The following is a 20566-nucleotide window of genomic DNA, read 5'->3' as shown; positions in this document are numbered from 1 at the left end:
TTTACCCGCTGACGTCCCGGAAGCGCCGCTTCCCGTTCCCTGCCGGACCTCTGAGCGCCGCCTAAGCGCTCCGGCTGGAAACCTCCTCCCCTCCTTTACGTTCCCCTGCAAAGATCGGAAAGGCTGTTCTCTTTCGTTAAGAGCCGGGGGGGGGCGTGCGTGCGTCGGTGCGTGCGTGCGTGCGTGGGCGGGGGGAGGCAAGAAAAGGCGACCTGGGTGACATTTCTCTCTGAGACTAGGGAGCTTTCGTCAGAGATATAATTTTTCAGGAAACAACGAGCGGCGAGTCGGTTTGAAGACCGTGACCTTATGTTCCTGTCGCAACTGTAGGGCTGCCGGGGCCGCGAGCGGCGGGAGCTTTTGGGGAGGGGCTTCAACGCCATAGAGTCCAGTTGCCAAAGTGTCCCGTTTCTCCAGGGGAACCCCTTCTCTACCGGCTGGAGGTCAGTTGTAACAGCAGGAGATCACCAGCTAGTACCTGTAAATTGGCAACCCTAGAAGCTCAAATGACTAAACTGAGGCTATCATACTTTGGTGACGTCATGAGACGACAAGAGTCACTGGAAAAGACAATCATGCTAGGAAAAGTGGAGGGCAGCAGGAAAATTGGAAGACCCAACAAGAGATGGATGGACTCAATCAAGGAAGCCACGGCCTTCAGTTTGCAAGATCTGAGCAAGGCTGTCCAAGACAGGACATTTTTTGGAGGACTTTGATTCATAGGGTCGCCATGAGTCAGAAGCAATTTGACGGCACTTAACACACAATCTACCAGGATTACAAATCATTTGCTAAGTTAAGATTAATGTCCAGTAACAACACTTTTCCCCCCTCAGTGGGCAGGCTTTAACATTTTTAGAATTATTTTCTAATCGTCTTTGTACATGTAAATTGACATCTAAAAGAAGGCCACTCACAAAGTCGTAGCAACCGCTCCTGTGACTAGAAGTTAGATGCCTTTTTTCAGTAATCAACAGGTGCTGTAATTTTCTGTTATCACTCCTCAGTTTTTGCCCTAGCACTTGAACAGTTACTTAGCTGAGATGTGCACCTGTCTTTAGGATTGCCAGCCTCCAGGTGGGGCCAGGAGTCTTCCCAGAATTACAAGATCTACAAAGTACTCTGGATATTGCAAGAATATAGAGATCCACCTGGAGGAAATGGCAGCTGCCACTCCAGACACCAGCCCCTGAATCTCCAGAAATTTCCCAAGTCAGAATTAGAAAATCTTGTTCTAATGCCTTCATAGTCCAATGTGACTAGTAAGACAAATCCATTAAAATACCCTCTCCAAATAGAAAACTTGGAATAACTTTAACTCCAGGCATTCCTTTCCTCCTGCTAGTCTTTACAACAGCAGGTCTGTGAGGGAGGCTGCGGCTACTTCACTTGCTCCAGGAATAAGTCTGAAGCAAAGGAAACAGGTGTGAAGTTACAGAGTCCCGGTTCTGCTGAAAGCACCTCACTACAGGATAACTGAATAATGGTCAAACCTCTGGTTGGCTTTGAGACAGCAGTTTTCTTTGTGACCTCCAAGACAAATTAATTACACAATAATCTACTGTGTATGCAATAAACATATAAACATATCAAGCATTAGCCTTTTATGGTTTTCAAAATGTGCATGGTTCCTAAAACATCAGCAAAAGCAATAACAGCAAAAGCAATAACATACTGTTGCTTCAGTATGATAAAGTAAACTATGTTTTCAATCAGTGTTCTTCCACCAGCTCTTTTGGTCATAAACCAATAAGAGGGATGCGTCTCAGAGGGATATGCCTCAGAAGAAAAAAGTTAATTTAGTCTTAGTACAAAAGGAATATGACCCTTACAATGATGTGGAAAATATCAAATATGCATTCATTACTATATTGAGCAATTCTTCTCGCATACACTTTTGTTTCATCTCATATGCTTAAGCTGGAAAGCTACTTATTCCACATTGATAATTTTTCTTCTGCCACCACAGCCACCAATAAGAAAAGGTATATTTCTCCTTACAAATAAAAAATATTTCAATCAAAATATAGGTAGTAAAAGATTTTTAGTTTATATTACTCATTAAAATATTTCAAATAATTTTATTTATATATCATATCGAAATTAACAAATTCCAGTAAAGTGAAAACAACTATTTGCCATTTGAGCAAGCTGGTCTCCATACAAAAAACACGTAAAAAGAAAGGAAACTGATGGATCGACTATGCTGTCAAACGGCTATACCGCTATACAATTTGAGTGTCACTGACCACTTGATAATAACACATTTGTTCTTTTGAATTTTCTCGTTTGCACCTTGGTGCAATGCCTTGTAGTGACAGGGTCTTTTCAGAAGCAGGCCACTGTCGAAAGTCTTAAGATGACGGTATTCTTCTCGCTTGCAAGATGTAGCTTTTGGATTTGATAATTCCTCTGCTCTTCACAATGACTGAATACCGCAGAAGCCACAGTGGAGTCCATTCGTGTACATGGCATTCTGGGATACTTTCCTGAAGAGCTTCTTGGAAGCTTGCTTCGCGAAGTAGCTCTAAATTTAAACAGGGAAATTAGAGGAGAGTCAGTAACAGATTTTTCTACCAGCATCCAAATGCCAATAATTCTTGTTCCAAATGACTAGAGAACAGAATGACGTTCATGTTGCACTTGAGCATTTGGCTGTCTTGTTCTTTAAGGCAGTTCCTCAATTGTTATTCTAACAGTTATGGCGATGCTAAACAGAATACTACAACTACTTCGCTTAAGATTTTCAGGGACCTAAATATGGACCCTGTCTATCTGGTAAGGCAATTCCTCTGTTCTTTTTATACCCTCACCTTTTGGATCATTATGAGTTAACAACTGGATGTCAAATTCTTTTGCAAAGGCAGTCAGATCTGGTGGCATCACACAACAGGAAGCAAGGTTCACCTGGTTACTGCTTGGCTTCACCTTTGAAAAAAAGGAGAGAGAAAAAAGAAAGGGCAGCTTTCCTTCAGATAGAAAGGGCGTCATGGCATCTGTCAATTATATGCAGCCTTATGCGGAGTAACTCCAGTCCAACCCTACTGAAATTAATGGGCTTTGAGTGGAGATGTTAGGCATAGGGTTGCACTGTAAATGACCACACATTCATGATGAGAGCCGCTTCATGGGGACCCAAACTCAATGGGGACCCACACTGGCTTACATCATTTCCCTCTCCTCCGTTTTATCCCCACAACCACACTGTGAGGTAGGTCAGGGCTGAAAATGAGTGGCAGGCCCATGGTCACCCAGCCAGCTCTCATAGCAGAGCACGGATTCAAACCTGGGTATCCTAGATCCTAGCCCGACATTCCAAATAATGGTTTGCTGGAAAAGAGGAGGTGTGTCTGTGTGTGTGGGGGGGAAGACCACGAGCCCAAGCCCCAGGCATAAGAAGCAATTACGTCAATTTGCCATTACGTCAAAACAACTGATCAATCTCCCTGTGCCTCCCAACCCACTGATCAAATGAGCACGGAGGTACTGCTGTGGGGGCCTCTTTTCCACTAGAGTGCCAAGTTGTTTTTTTCCTAGTTGAAGCTCTTTTTCTAGTGGGAAACTGGCCATGGAAGGGCACCCCCTTGGCATGGGAATTTCATGTCCATTTATAATCACACAAAAACTCAGACAAATCTACTATATTTCACAGCCAACACAAAATGTGGCACAGGATGAAAATGTTTAACGATTCTGCTCTTTTGTTTTTCCAAGGCAAAATATACTTCCTGAATCTCACTTGGAAACAGGGCTTCTACGTGAAATCTGTCTTTGAGAAGTTATTTAACTAAATGTAGTTAAGAAAGAAAACCAAAACCAAATTGTTGTTCTGGGGCTATTGCCATGAAAAGTGTTTGCCTCTTACCTGTGCCCACAAGAACAGCTCCTCCAGCATGGCTTTATCTAGATCAGAAGTCCCAATAGCAACAATCTTTTTGTTTTGAACTAAGTTTTCAAGCTCTGCCCAGTAAGGCTGTAAATACTCTAGGGAAAGATTTATTCCGTCTTCAGTTGGCGGAGGAGCGATAATCACAGAATCTAACTGGTCTACCCCAAGGGCAGAACATGCTGGGGGGCGGGGAGAAAGAAAGAGAGGTCTATCCTTAGGCAGTAGAAAAGAGCAAGAGTCCAGTAGCACCTTAAAGACTAACACAAATATTTTCTGGCAGGGTATGAGCTTTCGTGAGCCACAGCTCACTTCTTCAGATACGAAAGCTCATACCCTGCCAGAAAATATTTGTGTTAGTCTTTAAGGTGCTACTGGACCCTTGCTCTTTTCTATATGTGTTGGTATATTACTGTAATAAATAATCCAAACAAGAATATTTTCTGGCAGGGTATGAGCTTTTGTGAGCCACAGCTCACTTCTTCAGATACCCTGCCAGAAAATATTTGTGTTAGTCTTTAAGGTGCTACTGAACTCTTGCCCTTTTCTACTACTGCAGACAGACTAACACGGCGACCCACTGTGAATTATCCTTAGGCAGAAAGGGAAAAAAAGAACAGGGCTTTAGGAAACATGCACCCACTTGTCTCAGATTCACATATTCTGAGCACCCATGCACTTTTCATATGTGTGTGTTAAGAGTCGTCAAGTCGCTTCCGACTCATGGTGACCCTATGAATGAAAGTCCTCCAAAACATCTTATATTTGACAGCCTTGCTCAGATCTTGCAAACTGAGGGCTGTGGCTTCCTTTATTGAGTCGGTCCACCTCTTGTTGGGTCTTCCTCTTTTCCTGCTGCCCTCCACTTTTCCTAGCATGACTGTCTTTTCCAGTGACTCTTGCCTTCTCATGATGTGACCAAAATACGATAGCCTCAGTTTAGTCATTTTAGCTTCTAGGGTCAGTTCAGGCTTGATTTGATCTAGAACCCACTGATTTGCTTTTTTTGGCAGTCCACGGTATCCGCAACCCTCTCCTCCAACACCACATCTCAAAGGAATCTACTTTCTTCCTATCAGCTTTCTTCATTATCCAGCTTTCACACCCATGCACAGTCATAGGGAATTCTATGGCATGCATTAACTTGATCTTGGTGGCCAGCGACACATCCTGACACTTGAGAATCTGTTCCAGCTCCTTCATGGCTGCCCTGCCCAATCTCCTTCTGCTTTCTTGGCTGCAGCCCGACGCGATGCTCGACGCCTCTGCCTGCATCTGGGTCTGCAGAAACGCAGCCGAGGCGCTTCTCCCCCCTCCCCCCTCCCCCCCCCGGCCCGGGCTCCAGCGCCCTTCCCCCAACGCTGAGCGCGGCTGGCTGCTGGCGCAGGCGGGCCAGAGGCGCTGCTGCGAGCGGGAGGGCCTGAGCTGGGCTCTGGGGCTTTCGGGAACGGTAGTTCTCGCACGGTCAGCGAACGTTTAAGGTGCGGTAGGAGCAACGCAGGAAGTATTGAAAAATAAAATAAAACGGGAACAAAAAGGGGCGAAAAAATTTAACTACGACTCCGCCGGGACTCGAACCCGGAACCTTTGAATCCCTTCACCCTCTAGAAGTCCAATGCGCTATCCATTGCGCCACGGAGCCACCTGTTGGATTCTTGGTATGTTGGCTATACAACCTATAGACAAAGGCGGTCACAGCGCGTTCTGAAAGCGGGGAGAGGGTTGATTGGTGTATAGTTTTGCAGTGCCCTGGATCCTAAATCTGATTTAGTCTATCATGTCTTTTTTAAATATAGATATATATATATATATATATATATATATATATATATATACTTGGGGGAGGGTTTGCGCCGTCGTGTTCGTCTTCTTTTTCAAATATCCTCGGTGGAACTAATTAATTTGTTAAAGTAGACTTGCCATTGAAATCGGTTTTGCTTGTTTAGAATTTATGACATTCTTAAAAAGCAATTATTTGAGAGCTTTCAAAATATGTATATGTTACTAGTAATGTAATTACTTTTACTGTGTTGCTACGGCTGCCCAATTTGCTGGGTAAAATAAAATGACTACATCGCATGATGGTGTGTCATATGTGATATTTAAAACGCTTTAAATTATTTTGTTCATATTTTTGATAATTTAAATCATACTGAACGTTGCAAAATTATTATTTTTATTATAATAATGATTTGAGTGTGTAACTGTTTGCTTAAAGATCTTCTCTCTGTTAGTTTTCATCTGTGTTTGAGCCAGTGTCGAGTGATTTTGGGATAAGAGAAAAAAAAATTAGATCAACTTCTGTTGCTCTAAGAGTATGTAAGCTTTTGGGTTATACATAAATCTTTGGCACTGAAAATTGGGATAATATTTTTATGCACACATCTGGCACTTAGCATTCAGACTTATGCGCACTCGGCTACAGAACATGTGGGCTCAGCTGGTGAATTAGTGTTCAATGTCAATACATATAAATTCTATTAGTATTAGTCTGTTGCTGTGTGTGTGTGCATGTGTGCGCGAGCGCAGCAAAATGAGAAGGGATCTTATGCTGAATCAGACCATTGGTCCATCACTGTCACTGTTGCCTGCAGTGACTCTCCAGGGCCTCCTGTAGGAGTCTTCTATGCATGGGTTTATGCATGGGTACTTTCACTCATGTTCACCCCCATCTCTCTCAGTTGTTCCTTGGAGTTATGCATGAGTTTCCCCTCCGTTAGAGATGACCTCGCCTCCAGCCCTCACAAATCCTGGACCTTCCCCTTCCTCTGTTAACCCGATTCTTCCCTCTCCCCTGAGCTCAGCCCGGGTGAAATCTCCGCGCATAAGGCAAAGTGCAGGACTCTCAAGCTTAGTTACGCTCACAGCCAGTTACCAAGCAGCATGTCCAGAGGCGGAGATTCAAATGCTTCCTCGGAGCTCTTTCTAAGCAGAAGAACGGCTTTTTAAAACCGAGGGTTGTATTTCTCCCCCCCCCCTTTCTTTTCAGATTGCTCTGTTTTTTGGTTTTTTCTTTTCTTTTCTTAAAATGCTTTTTTATGCGGCAATTGGGTTTGAGGGGGAGGGAACTTTTCACTCACTGCAGCCAATTATGAAGCAGCATTTCAAGGGGCGGGGATTCAAATACTTCCTGATTTGAGCTCGGAGGCTGCTGCTGCATAGACTCCCAACAAGAAAGTATGGGTCCAGTGAGCAACGAAACTCAGGTAACACTCCCATGCATAAATGACCTAAGTCACCTATTACCTGATTCTTTTAAGTAGAGATTCAAGGGATTGACTTTGGGATCTTCCACATGCCAAGCAGGTGCTTTACCACTGAGCACAAATGAAAATAATATAGGTGAAGAGAAAGTGTTACACAGGAAAAGTAAACCAATCACAGGCCCATTTCTTGCTAATATAACATGAGGTGATAAAAGTATTCTATAACATTCTGCATTATAAATGGGTGTTTCTGTCTTCAAGTGCTCTCTCACAAAAATATTCCTATACGTAGAAAAGGGAAGGCTACAACCTTTCTGACATTTTGTTTTTGTACAGAGCATTCAAAAAACCCCATCCACAGTTAAAAAGTAGTATATTTCACACAGGTGTGCCACCACATGTTGGGGAGGACTTTGTTTTCATAAATACAGCCTGTCCCTGTACAAATGGGCCAGCATTTCTAGATCCACAAAGGTGGCTAACAGGCAGGCAGGATTGGTGGAATCCATCTCTCTGGTTCCCAACCAGGGGTCCATGGACCCCCAGGGGTCCACGAGAACTAAATTAAGGTCCGCGAAACAAAGTTATAAACCCATAATAAATTAATATTTTCAATTAAAAGTTCTCTATTATAAAATATATATATTCAAATATAATTCTAAGTTTAATGTTTAACTAACAGTTATGATTAAAGTTTATTTTCAAATTCCCAGAATTTTTATTTTGAACCTTGGGGTCCCTGCACCGAACAAAAAAGTCCTAGTGGTCCCTGGTCAAAAAAAGGTTGGGAACCTCTGCTCTAGAAACTGGCACTGCTTGCAACAAGCACCTATCCAAATAATTTTTTACAAATAGTACTTTTCTCTGATAATTGCTGATCATGACCTAAAATTATGGCCCAGGCGGGGGGGATCCAGTTGCTTTTTGCAGTTCTCACTGTCAGATCGACAGCTAATAACGGCTTCATCTGCTAGCACCGTTCCATCTTCTGCTTATCCATTGCTTCTCCTGGAGGACACAACACTAACTAGATTAATGTGGTCTAGTGCAGTTTATGAATAGAAGCTTGCTGGTCTTTTGATGCTAACTTGAGGACCTTTAGCTGAGTCTTCTATTGTCGTGCATCAGTTGGGACACTATTCTTTTTGCACGAAGCGCAGCATGTCCCTGAGCGTGTGCAGAGTTCCCTCTGCTCCCCACTGAGTGAATAGTCAGCATCCAGGCATCTGAGATTGAAAACAGTCCTGTCTAGGGAGAATTGCTTCCTTGTAAGGTTTGAGGGAGAACAACTTCACTGAGTGATATCCTTTATTCATACGTATTACCAAAAAGTTTCAGTCCTGCTTTATGCGAACGATATGGCCCTAGTCTCGCTTACCAAAATTGATCTCAGAAGTCTATTACACCAATTGGGTGACTACTGTAAGGAAGAGGCCCTGCAGATCAATTTTGGAAAAAAAACAAAAGTTTTGGTCTTTAGGAAAAGGCCATTAAAATCCATGTGGAGCATTCAGAACAACTCAATCAAACAATGTAGTCTCTTTAAGTACTTGGGTGTTACTTTTAAAGAGACACTAAACTGGAATGCTCATATAGCCACAATCAAATCATCTGCCCTTCGGATTGTGGGCTCTATTGTGAGGTTTTACTATTCAAAAGGGGGTTTTCTTATTGACCCGGCCATAAAATTATTTAAGAGCAAGGTCGTCCCTCATGTGCTATATGGTGTGGAAATATGGGGGTGGATGGATGCTACCCTCCTTAGTATAGAGGGAATCCCAAACTACTTTCTTAGGCGCATCCTAGCCCTCCCCAAAGGAACCCCAGCAGCCCTGATGAGAGCCGAAACAGGTCTCCCATCTCTCAGGGCCCGTGCGCATCTCGCTATAATAAAATATTGTAAAAAACATAGGACTATCAGGCCAGACGGGTTTGGTGGCAAAGCTTTTGATTACTTACTGGTAAAAGACCAAGCCCGCCAGAGTTACTTTAATAACATTTACCATCGCTACTCTATACCTGATGATCTTTTAGATGCTGCTTCAGATAAATCTTGACTGGGGTGTTTAGGATGGATGCCTTAATTGACAAAGTGACAATCAGAGAGTCTAAATTTCCCCCCTGGTTCCATAACTACAAGAAAGACCATCTTAGATCTTCCTATTTGATTAACCTCACATCGCAGATCCTTAGGGTGGCTTTCACCTCCCTAAGATTTCAGACCATGCCTTCAGCCTTTCCGACAGGGCGGTATAATAAAATCCCAAAGGAACATCACACATGTATCTGTGGATCTTTATCACCGGAGGGCATTTTTCATTATGTGCTGTCATGTCTGTAGTATAGAGAGCCTGGAGCCACATTCTCGGATGGAATTTTGAAGGGATTAAATTTTTGTTCTGAAATTGATAAACTGTTGTTGTTTTTTACTCTGTGACTCTGATTCACATGTCACCTTCAGAATGTTTCAATTTGCCATTGCGGCCAGGAAGGTTAGAGCTCTTGAAGCCATTAAGAAAAATTTGTATAGGAAAGCAAATGAGTGCGATATTTGTTTTAATAGAGATTCTGTATGAAATACTTTTTATCCAGGCAATGTATATTGATGCAATTTTATCCCCTTTTAAAGCTTTTTGTACATATGTAAGGATATTTTGTAACGGCCTATGGCTAAACAAATAAATGAATTCTCTCTCTATGTATTACCAGAATTCTCCCCCCCCCCCAATAAAAGTTATACAATATTTACTCACTTGTGGTTTAGGAGAATTTTGTTTGAAATCCTTTTTTTAAAAGGCCAATTCTAATAGGTTTCCGTGATAAACAAACTCCTCATTGCTCACTGACCAGTAGATGGCGCTGGCCCTCCAGAATTATGGCCAGTAGATGGCACTGCACTGCTAGAGGCAAAGGAAGGCAGCACAAAAGAAACGTGAGCAGTGACACTTCTCTACGAAGTATATTCCAAAGGCCTTTTTTTCTTGTCTTTGCATGACTTGCATACTAGCTACATTAATGGCATGCTCTGTCCTGCGTAAAAGGAAACAAGAAAGACTGGCTGTTGAGCAGAGTCCACATTTCAGTGTTATACCATGTGGTTTGCATGCAGAAGGCACAAAGTTCAATCAAGTTAAAGGATCTCAGGTTTTACTTATGAGAAAGATCCCTGCCTGAGACCCTGGGGAAACCCCAATATACTGCAAACTTGTAGCAGTCTATTATGGCATTCCCCCCCCCCCAAGTTTGATGAAATGCTGAGAATTTTCAATTAGATCCTTAGCTTACCCACCCTTCACAGGATGAAGGAATGAACTGATTTAAAACCATAACGTGGATATACACTCAGAGTGGGCCATTCTGGCCTAGACAGACCAAAGATCTGTCTCTGGGTAAGGCAGCTCCATACATTTGAAAAAAGCATGGCTGTCCCACTTATGCAAAGCTGTGTGCTTTTGTTTGTTTTAAAGGGATGTATGGACGCTTGCCATCACAATGGGAAGATACCACAACTAACGTATTTCCTGCTTTTAGGAAGTAAAGGCAAACCAATATGGTTGACATTACAGGCAGGCTGCTCAGGTATCTGCATTCCCCCACACGAATGGAATGTGACCCGAAACAAACCCAACACCCTCCCGTGTCCCACATACTGCAGGGGAAGTTCAGCACTAGTGGACAAGGCATCTTTAAGGGAAATTTCTGCACTCTTACTTATATTCAGATTGACGCATCCCAGTCTGCAAAGTGCAGGTCTAGAGGATCATGACAAAAGACCACCAATAGCTGCCATCACTTGACTCTGTGTCCCATCTTGTAAAATCCAACGTAAGATAGGGAGATGCAGCTCTTCGAACTCAAAAGTTTGCACATTGTAAGCAGAAGAAAGTGACATTAACAATTTAATCCTAAACAGAGTTGCCCCATTCTCTGGGGTGGTCTTAGCCACAGGGGATCTGGTGCAGCTGCCCTGGGCCTCATGCTAGGGGGTCCCATGCTGGGAGCCCCCACCACCCTGCAGCCACATGGAGACAGGACGCTGCCTTATCCTGAATCAGACATTGGCTTGTCAAGGTCAGTATTGTCTACTCACACTGGCATCAACTCTCCAGGGTCTCAGGTAGAGGTCTTTCACATCACCTGCTACCAGATGTTTTTAACTGGAGATGCTGGGGATTGAACTTGAGACTTTCTGTGTGCCAAGTAGATGCGCTACCACTGAGCCATGGCCCTTTGAGTCAGCTGTCCCAGATACCGCTCTGAAGCCTCTGCCACCACTGTTGATCCCCCACACTGCCTGAGAGGCAGCATAGGGTGGGGGGAGAACAACTAGCTGTAGGACAGTTGGGAATGACTGAGACTCAGGAGTCTTCCACATGGGATGGTATTTTGTGGTTTCTCCATTGCTGGTACAGCTACAGAGAGGCTTCCACATGGTGGGTTTCCTCACAGTTTCCCTGCCCCAGTCCCCTGGAAGTGGCCACCCCCCCCCCGTTTTTTGCATTAAAAACAACTGCATTGGAATATCATACCAATATACAAAGATTTGCTCTTTTCCTTGTTTCTTTGCAAGGAAAGGGACTTGAGACTTGCTTTTAATACATGAAAGCTGGGAATTCAGAATACCTGCTACACCTGTCAGTACAGTGGTATATTGAAATAACAATATATTCATGCCAAGTGTTTTAAAAAGGTGGCGGGGGGATGGCTGCTGTGGGGACCGGGACAGGAAAAATGGCTGCCATGTGGGCCAGAAAACCCAACTTTTCCTGCCCATACAGCAACCATCCGGACTTTACTGTGATCTTTCCCAAATGTTCAAAGCAAAGCAGGTTTGAGAATGGGTGGGAGAAAAGCCAGGGAGACCCCCAGAGGTGCACAGCTGCAGTATGATGCTGCGGGGAAGCACAACCCCCCCCCAACTTCCCTAAAGCATTGAATTTGGGGCTGATAACCTATGTGGAACACCCTCTCAGTACTAGGAAGTGTGAGCATTCCCAATTGATCTCTGTTCTACAGTTTTCTTTCTAGCCTGCCTTTGCAACTAACTTTCCCCCTCTGACCTGACTCTTCAGGAAAAAAATGGATTTCTTGAGGAGACACTATCAGAGTTCCTTTAGAGTATTTTCTACAGGCGTTTCTCTAAGAAGTATTGTAAGTATGAAAAATTACACCACATTATGTGTGACTACCACTGAACACGCACTTTAATTTTTACAACCAACTGCCGACCACATAGGTAAATATCCAAGGATGGGAACTTTGATGTTTAAAAAAGATTTTTGCCGCACAATTTGGTTGTCATGTCTGGCCAAATAAAATATATGAAGAGGAGAGGGTTCCATGGAGCAGGGGAGAAATAAGAATGCAGGATAAAGCTCTTGCATGACAAAGAATAACTTGTGGGAATCATTTTTTTGGATAAACTATTTGTGCCTAAGGCTGCAATCCTATGCACCCTTACCTGAGTGCAAGATCCATTGAATACTGTGGGAGTTACCTGTAAGTAATAGGATCGGGTCACCTCACTCTCCCTGGGTGTTTCCACATGCTTTCCCCGCATTCTTTGGATGCTGGCCGCCAGAAAATGGGGGGGGGGCATGCGGGGAGAGCTATGCGACCTCTGAAGGTTGGAAAATGCATGCATAACCAAAACAAAGCCCAAAGTAGCGAGGGCGTGACCATGAGGGAAACAGCCATGCATAAAAGGCCAGAGAGGCACACCCCCTCCTAAAGAGAACAGGTTTCCTGTTTAGTAGACTTCCTTCAGAAATGTGCAGAAATCTTCTAACGTGTTGCAAACGTACTTGTTTATGGAGACCAAGGTGCAAGCCCAACCAGAGCAGTCTGACTCCTTAATTCCTGTAAATTACATTATCAACTAACAGCACCTCACCATGTAATGCTGAATAGAGTTGCACCCTTCTAAATCCACTGAAGGCAATGGGTTTAGAAGGGGGTAATTCTGCTTGGGGTTGCATAGTTATTGACTGTCATCCAGCCCATTGACCTCCAGACACTCATTCAAGGACATCTTATTACTCAGATAATGAAGGGAAGGAGACTAGGATGTCACTGGCATACTAATAGCACCTCCATCCAAACCTCTTGATGACTTCTGCCAGGTATTTTATCTTAAACAAAATGAAAGACCTTGAGGGACTCCATATCCCAAAGCCCATTTAGTCAAACTCATGTCCTTCGCCCATTACCACCTTTTGCAACAGATTAGCCAGATGGGATGAGACCCCTCAGGGCATGGTTCCTACCATATCTGTATCAGCCAGTCAGTTCTGAAGAGTGTTCATCTGCTCCACCAAGGTAATTTTCTTTCCAAATGCAATTGTCATCATGAATTAACTTCCGCTCTAGCTAGAACTTCATTCATCCAGGTGATAATGCTTTGTTACTTCTCAGAAGCCAAGACACACCCCCAGAAGGCAAGAGTAGTTTAAACATGTTTCTACAAAAGGGAAGCTGAAGATGCAAGGTGTTTTACATGAATGTGTTGTCCTGGTTTGGCATCCAGCACTGAAAATATTCTTGCATTTTCTGTTGTGTTTTGATGCTTCCTTGTTGCCACTTTAGCTTGTTCTTCGTCAGTTGGTTAATAGCACGTTCATGTTGAAATACTATAACTGCGCCCCTTTTAGAATGTCCTTTGGAGCTATGGACATTTTTTAATGAAACTTAACAATGCCTTGCTCCATATGGTACTGAAAGCAGGGGTACCAATGAGCACCTTCTAATGATTGCAGCATAAATCTAATATTGACACTGACATGCCATTTCAGTTTCAGCTGTTAAAATGTCCGGAGATACTTAAATATTTGTACCCCTTTCAGGAGGTGTTAAATGTAGACCAAAGACCACAATCCCATAGATATTGATGTGCATAAGGGCATCTAATTCTTTGCCGGATCAGGTCCACTATGTCTAAGATCTTATCCACATGGCAATGCTTTCCTATGGAAATCTGGTGTGGTTGCGGCTGCCAGTGCAGCACAGGGACTATGGGTAGGGCTGCCAACTCCAGCCTGGAAAAAAGTCCTAGTGATTTGGGGGTTGAGTCTGGGGAAGGAGAGATTTGGGGAGGGAAGGGACCTCAGCAGAGTACAATACCATGGAGCCCACCCTCCAAAGCAGAAGTTTCCTCCAGGGGAACTGATCTATTTTGTCTGGGAAACAGCTGAAATTCCAGGAGATCTCCAAGTTGCACCTGAAAGTTGGTAACCCTAGTTATGGGGCTTCCAGATGGTGCGTTTCCCTTCATTTTCCTTGATGTAGTCCCTACAGTGGCCACCCCCACTCCATGGCACTAGGGGGTTGTTTTCTGAGAGTTTTTTTAAAAAAACTGATAATTGATATGCCAACATACTATTATGTCAGTTACTGTTTTTTTTTTTTAATTAAAAAACAGCTCTTCCGGTGGATGTACAGGGAGTGGCTGCCATGTGGGCGGGACAAGGAAAATACAGCCTTTCCCAGTCATGTGGCAACTAGTCTAGCTTTGCTGCAATCCTTCCCAAAAATGGCAGCACAGTGGGTTTGAAAAAGATCTCAGAAAAGGCAAGAAAAGCCCCAGGTGGTACACAGAAGCACCACCATCTGTGATGAAGTGGGATGGGGGGTGGGAGAGACTGCTTCCCAGTATCATCCAAGCTGGGCCCAATAATACATGTGCCAGTGACCCATGGCTGCAATCTATGTAGGCATATGGAACTCATATTGAGTAAACATATATTTATAATCCCTACTGCACTTATTCTGAGGTAGGCCATTGGTCCATCCAGTGCTGGCAGCCAATCAAAAAGGTCCTGGGTAGAAGTGAGAGCCCATGTGGTGTAGCGGCTAGAGTATCAGACTAGGATCTGGAAGAACCAGGTCCGAATCCCCACTCTGCCATGGAAGTTTGCTGCGTGACTTGGGCCAGTCACACACTTTCAGCCTAACCCATCTCATGGGGTTGTTGTTGGGAGGATAACATGGAGGGTTGTGTAAGCCACCTTGGGTCCCCATTGGGGAGAAAGGTGGGGTATACATGAAGTAAATAAATAATAAGTCACTCCAAGTCCTGGTACTAAAATTCATTTTAACTGAAGATGCCAGAACTTGAACCTGGGACCTTCCGTATGTGTCAGATAGGGCTTCTGACAGCTCCGTTCCCAAACAAGATGGTTTCCCCGCAAACAAGATGGAGTTCTTGCACTCCTTTCCCCCCCGTTTTGCACACGAGCTTCGGCCAGGGATTTACAATTGTATTGGGACCCGCCCGTGTAAATCTCCGATCTGATATCGGGTCCCGCACACAAAGCCGAGAGCTCGGCCATCTCCTCCACTGATTGCTCACAATTGTTTCTGTTCTGTTTTACTTAAGTCGTTACCCGCAGGAAACGACTACATTGTCTCTTTGTTCCTGTAACCCTATTGTATCAGCCCTATATATGTATCCATACTCCCCCAGTCATGTATTCCAGCCTTGCTCGTCTCTTTACTGAAATCACTGACTTTCGGAATAAATCCTTGAATCGCTGCTCTGTCTGGATTTGAGTTCTGTTGCCTGAAACGCCGTGCATTTGCTGAAGCCTGACAGTATGTAAATTATATGTTCTTCCATTGGTCTATTTCCAGTATAGAAAAATGCCTTCAAAAAGTTCTAGCACCTGTTCTAGTCTGGGACCCACCTATTCTAACAGCAAGCTCTGCTATGATTACTACAGTCATGTATGTATAGAAAAAGGGCAGGAGATCAGCATGACACCCTGGGTATTTATAGAATGCAAGGACCAGGTATAAGCCCGTCCAAAATTGCCTGGTAGATGAACCCTGATTCTGAGATATATTCCTTGGGGTTCTGATGCTCCCAAAATTGCCCTATCATAAATCTTTCTGTGAACTGGAGCTTTGATCTACTTTGGCCCTCCAATCCTTTGTCCATTGTGCACTCTTTTTTCACCTGTCCTTTTGTACATCTGTGTCTAGGAATTATAAATGCAAGCAGAAAGGCAAAAACATATAAGAGAAGGAGGGTGCAAGCAGGAGGCTCATGCTGTGTCGAAGCACATGGGGAGTGAAGCAATAACAGTCTCTCACATCCTTTAAAATGCACATGCATAAAACATGCTGGACAAAAGTTCACCCTCCCATTATATAAAAAAAAAACTTTGCACACACAAATGGATGAGAACAGAGCTCAAGAACAATAACGGAGGAAGCTGCAGCTGAAAGCAGATCCACGAAAACTCTTACCTTTCCCCCAATGCCTGACTAATGCTGCGTTCTCCCTTCCCCTCTTCCCTCCATGTGCTCTGTGAACGGTTTGCACATACTAAACAAGGGCTGTGATGGAGGTGGTGGTGCAGTGCGGCGAGCAAAAGGAAGCAATTTGGATCAGTAATGGGAGAACAGAGGAGAAGGGAACAATCGCTGATCAAACCAGCTGGACCACTTTCTCCACTGAATTACATCTCTGGAATCAATGCAGAGTAGACCATAAATCTGACAGGAATGTAGCCCAGGATTTATTAGAGAAGAGGGCACGTTGGCAAGGCAAATCCCCATTACTGAAGGGAAATGTTTTGGTTAGTATGCAAGGAATTTGCATGGTTATTTGATTGCAAGAGGATTTATTGTGCTTTTAAAAATAAATATCTTTATCTATCTTACAGTGCCATCAGTGTGCATAACAGAAAAATAGAAAAAGGTCCCTGCCCTCGCAAGCTTACAGTCTAAATTTAGACAGTGAGGGAAAGAGTGGAGGAATGGGATGCGAGCCATGTTCCATGTACGTGGGCTTTATTTCTGTTGGGGTGAAGAATGAGAGTGGAGGCCAGGTGGAAAAGGTGAGTTTTGAAGAGGGTTTTTCAGGAATTTAGAGAAGCAGCATCACACAGGTATTCTGGGAGAGAGTTCCAGGAATAAAGGGAGAATGGGTCTGGCCCTGCAGCTCTGTTCTGCTAACAGATGCACCTTCCCATGCACCAAGCACCTTCAAGATTTGGGGGTGCAGCCTGAGGAGGACAGTGACCTCAATGGGGTACAATGCCATACAGTCAACCCTCCAAAGCATCCATGTTCTCCAGAGGAACTGTTCTCTGTAATCTGGAGATGAGCTGTAATTCTGGGGGATCCCCAGGCCCCACCTGGAGGCTGGCATCCCTAGTTTTTGTCCTCCAGTCTCTGCCCCCAAATGCTCCAGGGATTGCCAGTAGAGAGCTGGCAACCCTAAATGCATCCCTTGTGCCTACTAAAACGTTTCTGAGACTTTCCTAGACCTCAGGAACACCTCTTCAGGGGGCTCAAGAGGTTGTAGCTGGAGGATATCAGTGATTCCCCACCTACCTCATCCCATGAGAAGACAGAAACACCTTTTGCTCATGCTCAAAGATATTTAGATACCATCCAGTGCTATTTATTTGTATAGTGTTTTCTGAGGTCAACTTGTCCCCAGTGTAGACCTCTTCACTGTATTTGCTTGCCAACATTCATTTCAAAGCATCCTTTGTGCGACTCACCCACTCTATCTTTGTGCTTTCTTCCAGTCTGCCCACCTCATATGAGATGCATTCTCCATCTCCGTCTTCTAACCTCTGTCTCTCTCAGAAACACCACTTTTAAGATTCGGTTTGCTAATGCATGCAAACATGAGCCCTCGTCAGTCAAAGGCCTCGTCCAGTTCAATGTAATAAAAGCAACAGTTTTACATTGTATTTATATAGCATGTTTTCAGAGGACTCAATCTATTAATAAAGGCATAATAGCAAAGGCACAACTGGAAGAAATCCTGTAATATTCTTCTTAGTTTATCTGCATATCTTTCTTTGCTATGTTTTAACCTTTTTAGGAGTAGGAAAAAAATTTCATTGCTTAACAGATAATAAAATGGAGGCATTAAGTAAGTTACAGGTAAGTTCTACTTAAGTCTAGTTTAATATACAAGGGAGTGCAAACAACCTCCAGTTAGTAAATATGAATGATGTCAACCATTTAAAAAATATTGATGGATTGAGCATCTGCTTTTAGCAGATTAATTGTATTTAGATTTGCATATTACCAAAACATTAATTATGAAATATTAACAGTGCAATCTTAAGAATACTTTCCTAGGAAAAAAACCCCATTGAATAGACCTGAGTATGATTCGGAGTATACTTGCTTAGAATTTCTCTCTAAAACTTACAATAGGTTAAATAGAAACTACCATACATAGTCAGTTCTATTTCAATGACACACCAAATGAAAACCATCTTTGCAAATAAACAAAGGCGATCTTAACCCAGCTGGACAATTGACTTACGTCAGTTATTTAACAAAAGCTTTTAGTTACCAATTAAAGACATTAAAATATTGCAACCCTTTAAACTACCTACTAATTTAAAGGATTTCATTTGTTTTTGGTTTTTTTTTTTTAATCAATAGCCCGGCTTCTGATTTGATGTGTTATTGTTAAATAGATTATTTAATTACGGTTGTCAGGTCCCTCTTCGCCACTGGCAGGAGGTATTTGGATCGGAGCCTGAGGAAGGCGGGGTTTGGGGAGGGGAGGGACTTCAATGCCATAGAGTCCAATTGCCAAAGAGGCCATTTTTTCCAGGGAAAGTGATCTCTATCGGCTGGAGATCTGTTGTAATAGCAGGAGATCTCCAGCTATTACCCTATATGTAATCCCTCTGAAGTTACTACCCAGAGCCATGTAAACATCCAACAAGTGGATCCTTTTTCTTAATCCTGGTTCTTTTCCCTCTCAGGCTTCTTTTCTCTCTCAGAAAGTACCACTAAGCCCATCAGGTACCAACCCCTCTGCAATTTTGTGCTGCCTTAAAGAGTTTCTAGGTATTACTAATCTCAGTGTAACCTCTGGGCCCAAACTCCTTTATCTTTCCTTTAAACCCATTCTTTGTTAATTGTATCCAAAGCAATGTTCTCAAAAGATTTGGGCCAGTTTTGAAATACTACTCTTTTGAAAATTCGTGTCTAATTAGGTACTTCACAAATACCTTCCTTGTAGGCCTGGACATTTTGACTGACAGCAGCACTAACTCCCAGTTTGGGGGTCCTTCAGACAAGATACCTTCTCTGGGCATCACTCCTCTTTGCACCCCTAGCAACTTGCTCACCCTGTCCAGAGTGAGAGGATGGTACGTAGGGTTACCCACATTGGTTTGGAAAGTTCCTAGAGATTTGGGGGGGGGGTGGATCTGAGGGCTCACCCTCATACAGTCCTTTCCTTTGAACAGCTGCCTTTCAAAAATTCAGCAGATGAAACTTTATTACTTCTTGATTGAAGATGGAGGGACCGCAAAGAATTCACTTTTGAATTTAACATAGCAGACCCAAGAGTTCTTCCAAAACTAAAATCAGCTATACCCATGTTGTCCCTTCCTTGGGTCTTGTTCTTGAGACTTTTCTTCCTGTTCCATTGATACTTCTTGTTCTATTACTTCCCACTTCTAGTCCTGCTAGAATGCAGGAATGTTTGTGCATGCCTCATCCCTCTGGCATAATGCTTCCTTACTCTGATGACTCTCTGGCTTTCCATTCATGTTTCTCCATTCTGACAACAGCTGTACAGTAGAGGATCTGCTCCTGGCACAACCTGTATCCCCTTGCAGCCAGGGAAGCAGCCATACTTACTTATCCAGTATCCAAAATGTGGTTATATAACATCTTGATTATCCCCACAGTTTTGAATGTAAATGCTAATGTTACCCAACGGAGATAGCATTTCCATGTATTCATCCATACATTTCAGTTATCTCCTGGGCACTCACTGCGTCAACAACAGTAATTCATGTCAAGCAGGAACAGTGCACCATCTATAGGGTGTTAGTGCCAATAGGGCTTCCCATGGACACGATCTGAAATCTTCGGCTTTAGCAGGTGGTGGGATCATATTACACTGAAACCACATTGCTGGTTGCTATGTATTTGTGGGCCAAACCAAGGCGCTAGCTCTAGCTGAAATTCTGACATGATTTGTGTCATGGGCATCTACTCCCAAATGATCCTCGAAGGTCTGTTGGAGAGGCCTTGTTCCATATTCTGTGTTGCAGGGAAGCCACACTTGCCTCTACAAGCTCTGGAATGCCCCTCTTGTGAAATGTGTTATGTTCAGTCTTTACCAATTTTGGGGGAAGAGTTTGAAAATCTTTCTGTTCAGGACAGCCAGTTAAAGAACATCTCTTTGTTCCTGCCCTTTTTTTGCCACTGCTGCGTTGTGAATTCTACCCGTGATATTTCTAGTTCTTTGTTTTTATCTTTTTGTGTTTGTACATGGCTTTGTAAATGAAGAAATAAGCATCCACAAAAGTGATGGGATTGTTTTTTCTTTGTGCTAATTTTGCAAAGAGGTCTATTGTTGTGCCAGTTGAAAAAATCAGTCATCCCACAGAGATTTATCATATCAGGACTGCCTGGTTGCTAGTGTAAACAGGATGCTAAAAGGCCAAGAAAACAGATGTCCAAGCAATGTGAATAT

At 43.4% G+C, this 20566-nt stretch overlaps 1 protein-coding gene and 1 non-coding gene across 2 annotated transcripts; both read right to left on the bottom strand.

The window, feature by feature from the left end:
* Positions 1-1964: 1964 nt before the first annotated feature.
* Positions 1965-19716, bottom strand: LOC130473211 (glutamate--cysteine ligase regulatory subunit-like). Its single transcript, XM_056844737.1, has 5 exons — positions 19604-19716; positions 7133-7203; positions 3866-4068; positions 2814-2928; positions 1965-2527 (listed from the first exon to the last, which is right to left on the bottom strand). Exons 1-5 carry the CDS (start codon positions 19714-19716, stop codon positions 2355-2357), a joined length of 675 nt encoding a protein of 224 aa, XP_056700715.1. The 3' UTR covers positions 1965-2354.
* Positions 5444-5528, bottom strand: TRNAR-UCU (transfer RNA arginine (anticodon UCU)). Its single transcript is given in 2 exon segments — positions 5444-5479; positions 5492-5528. It is a non-coding gene; the product is annotated as a tRNA-Arg (tRNA).
* Positions 19717-20566: the final 850 nt, after the last annotated feature.

The sequence above is a fragment of the Euleptes europaea genome, chromosome 2, assembly GCF_029931775.1.
Source record: "Euleptes europaea isolate rEulEur1 chromosome 2, rEulEur1.hap1, whole genome shotgun sequence".
In the NCBI taxonomy this organism is placed as follows: domain Eukaryota; kingdom Metazoa; phylum Chordata; class Lepidosauria; order Squamata; family Sphaerodactylidae; genus Euleptes; species Euleptes europaea.
Note: the sequence above shows the minus strand (reverse complement) of the source record. Positions and strands in the feature narration are given on the sequence as shown.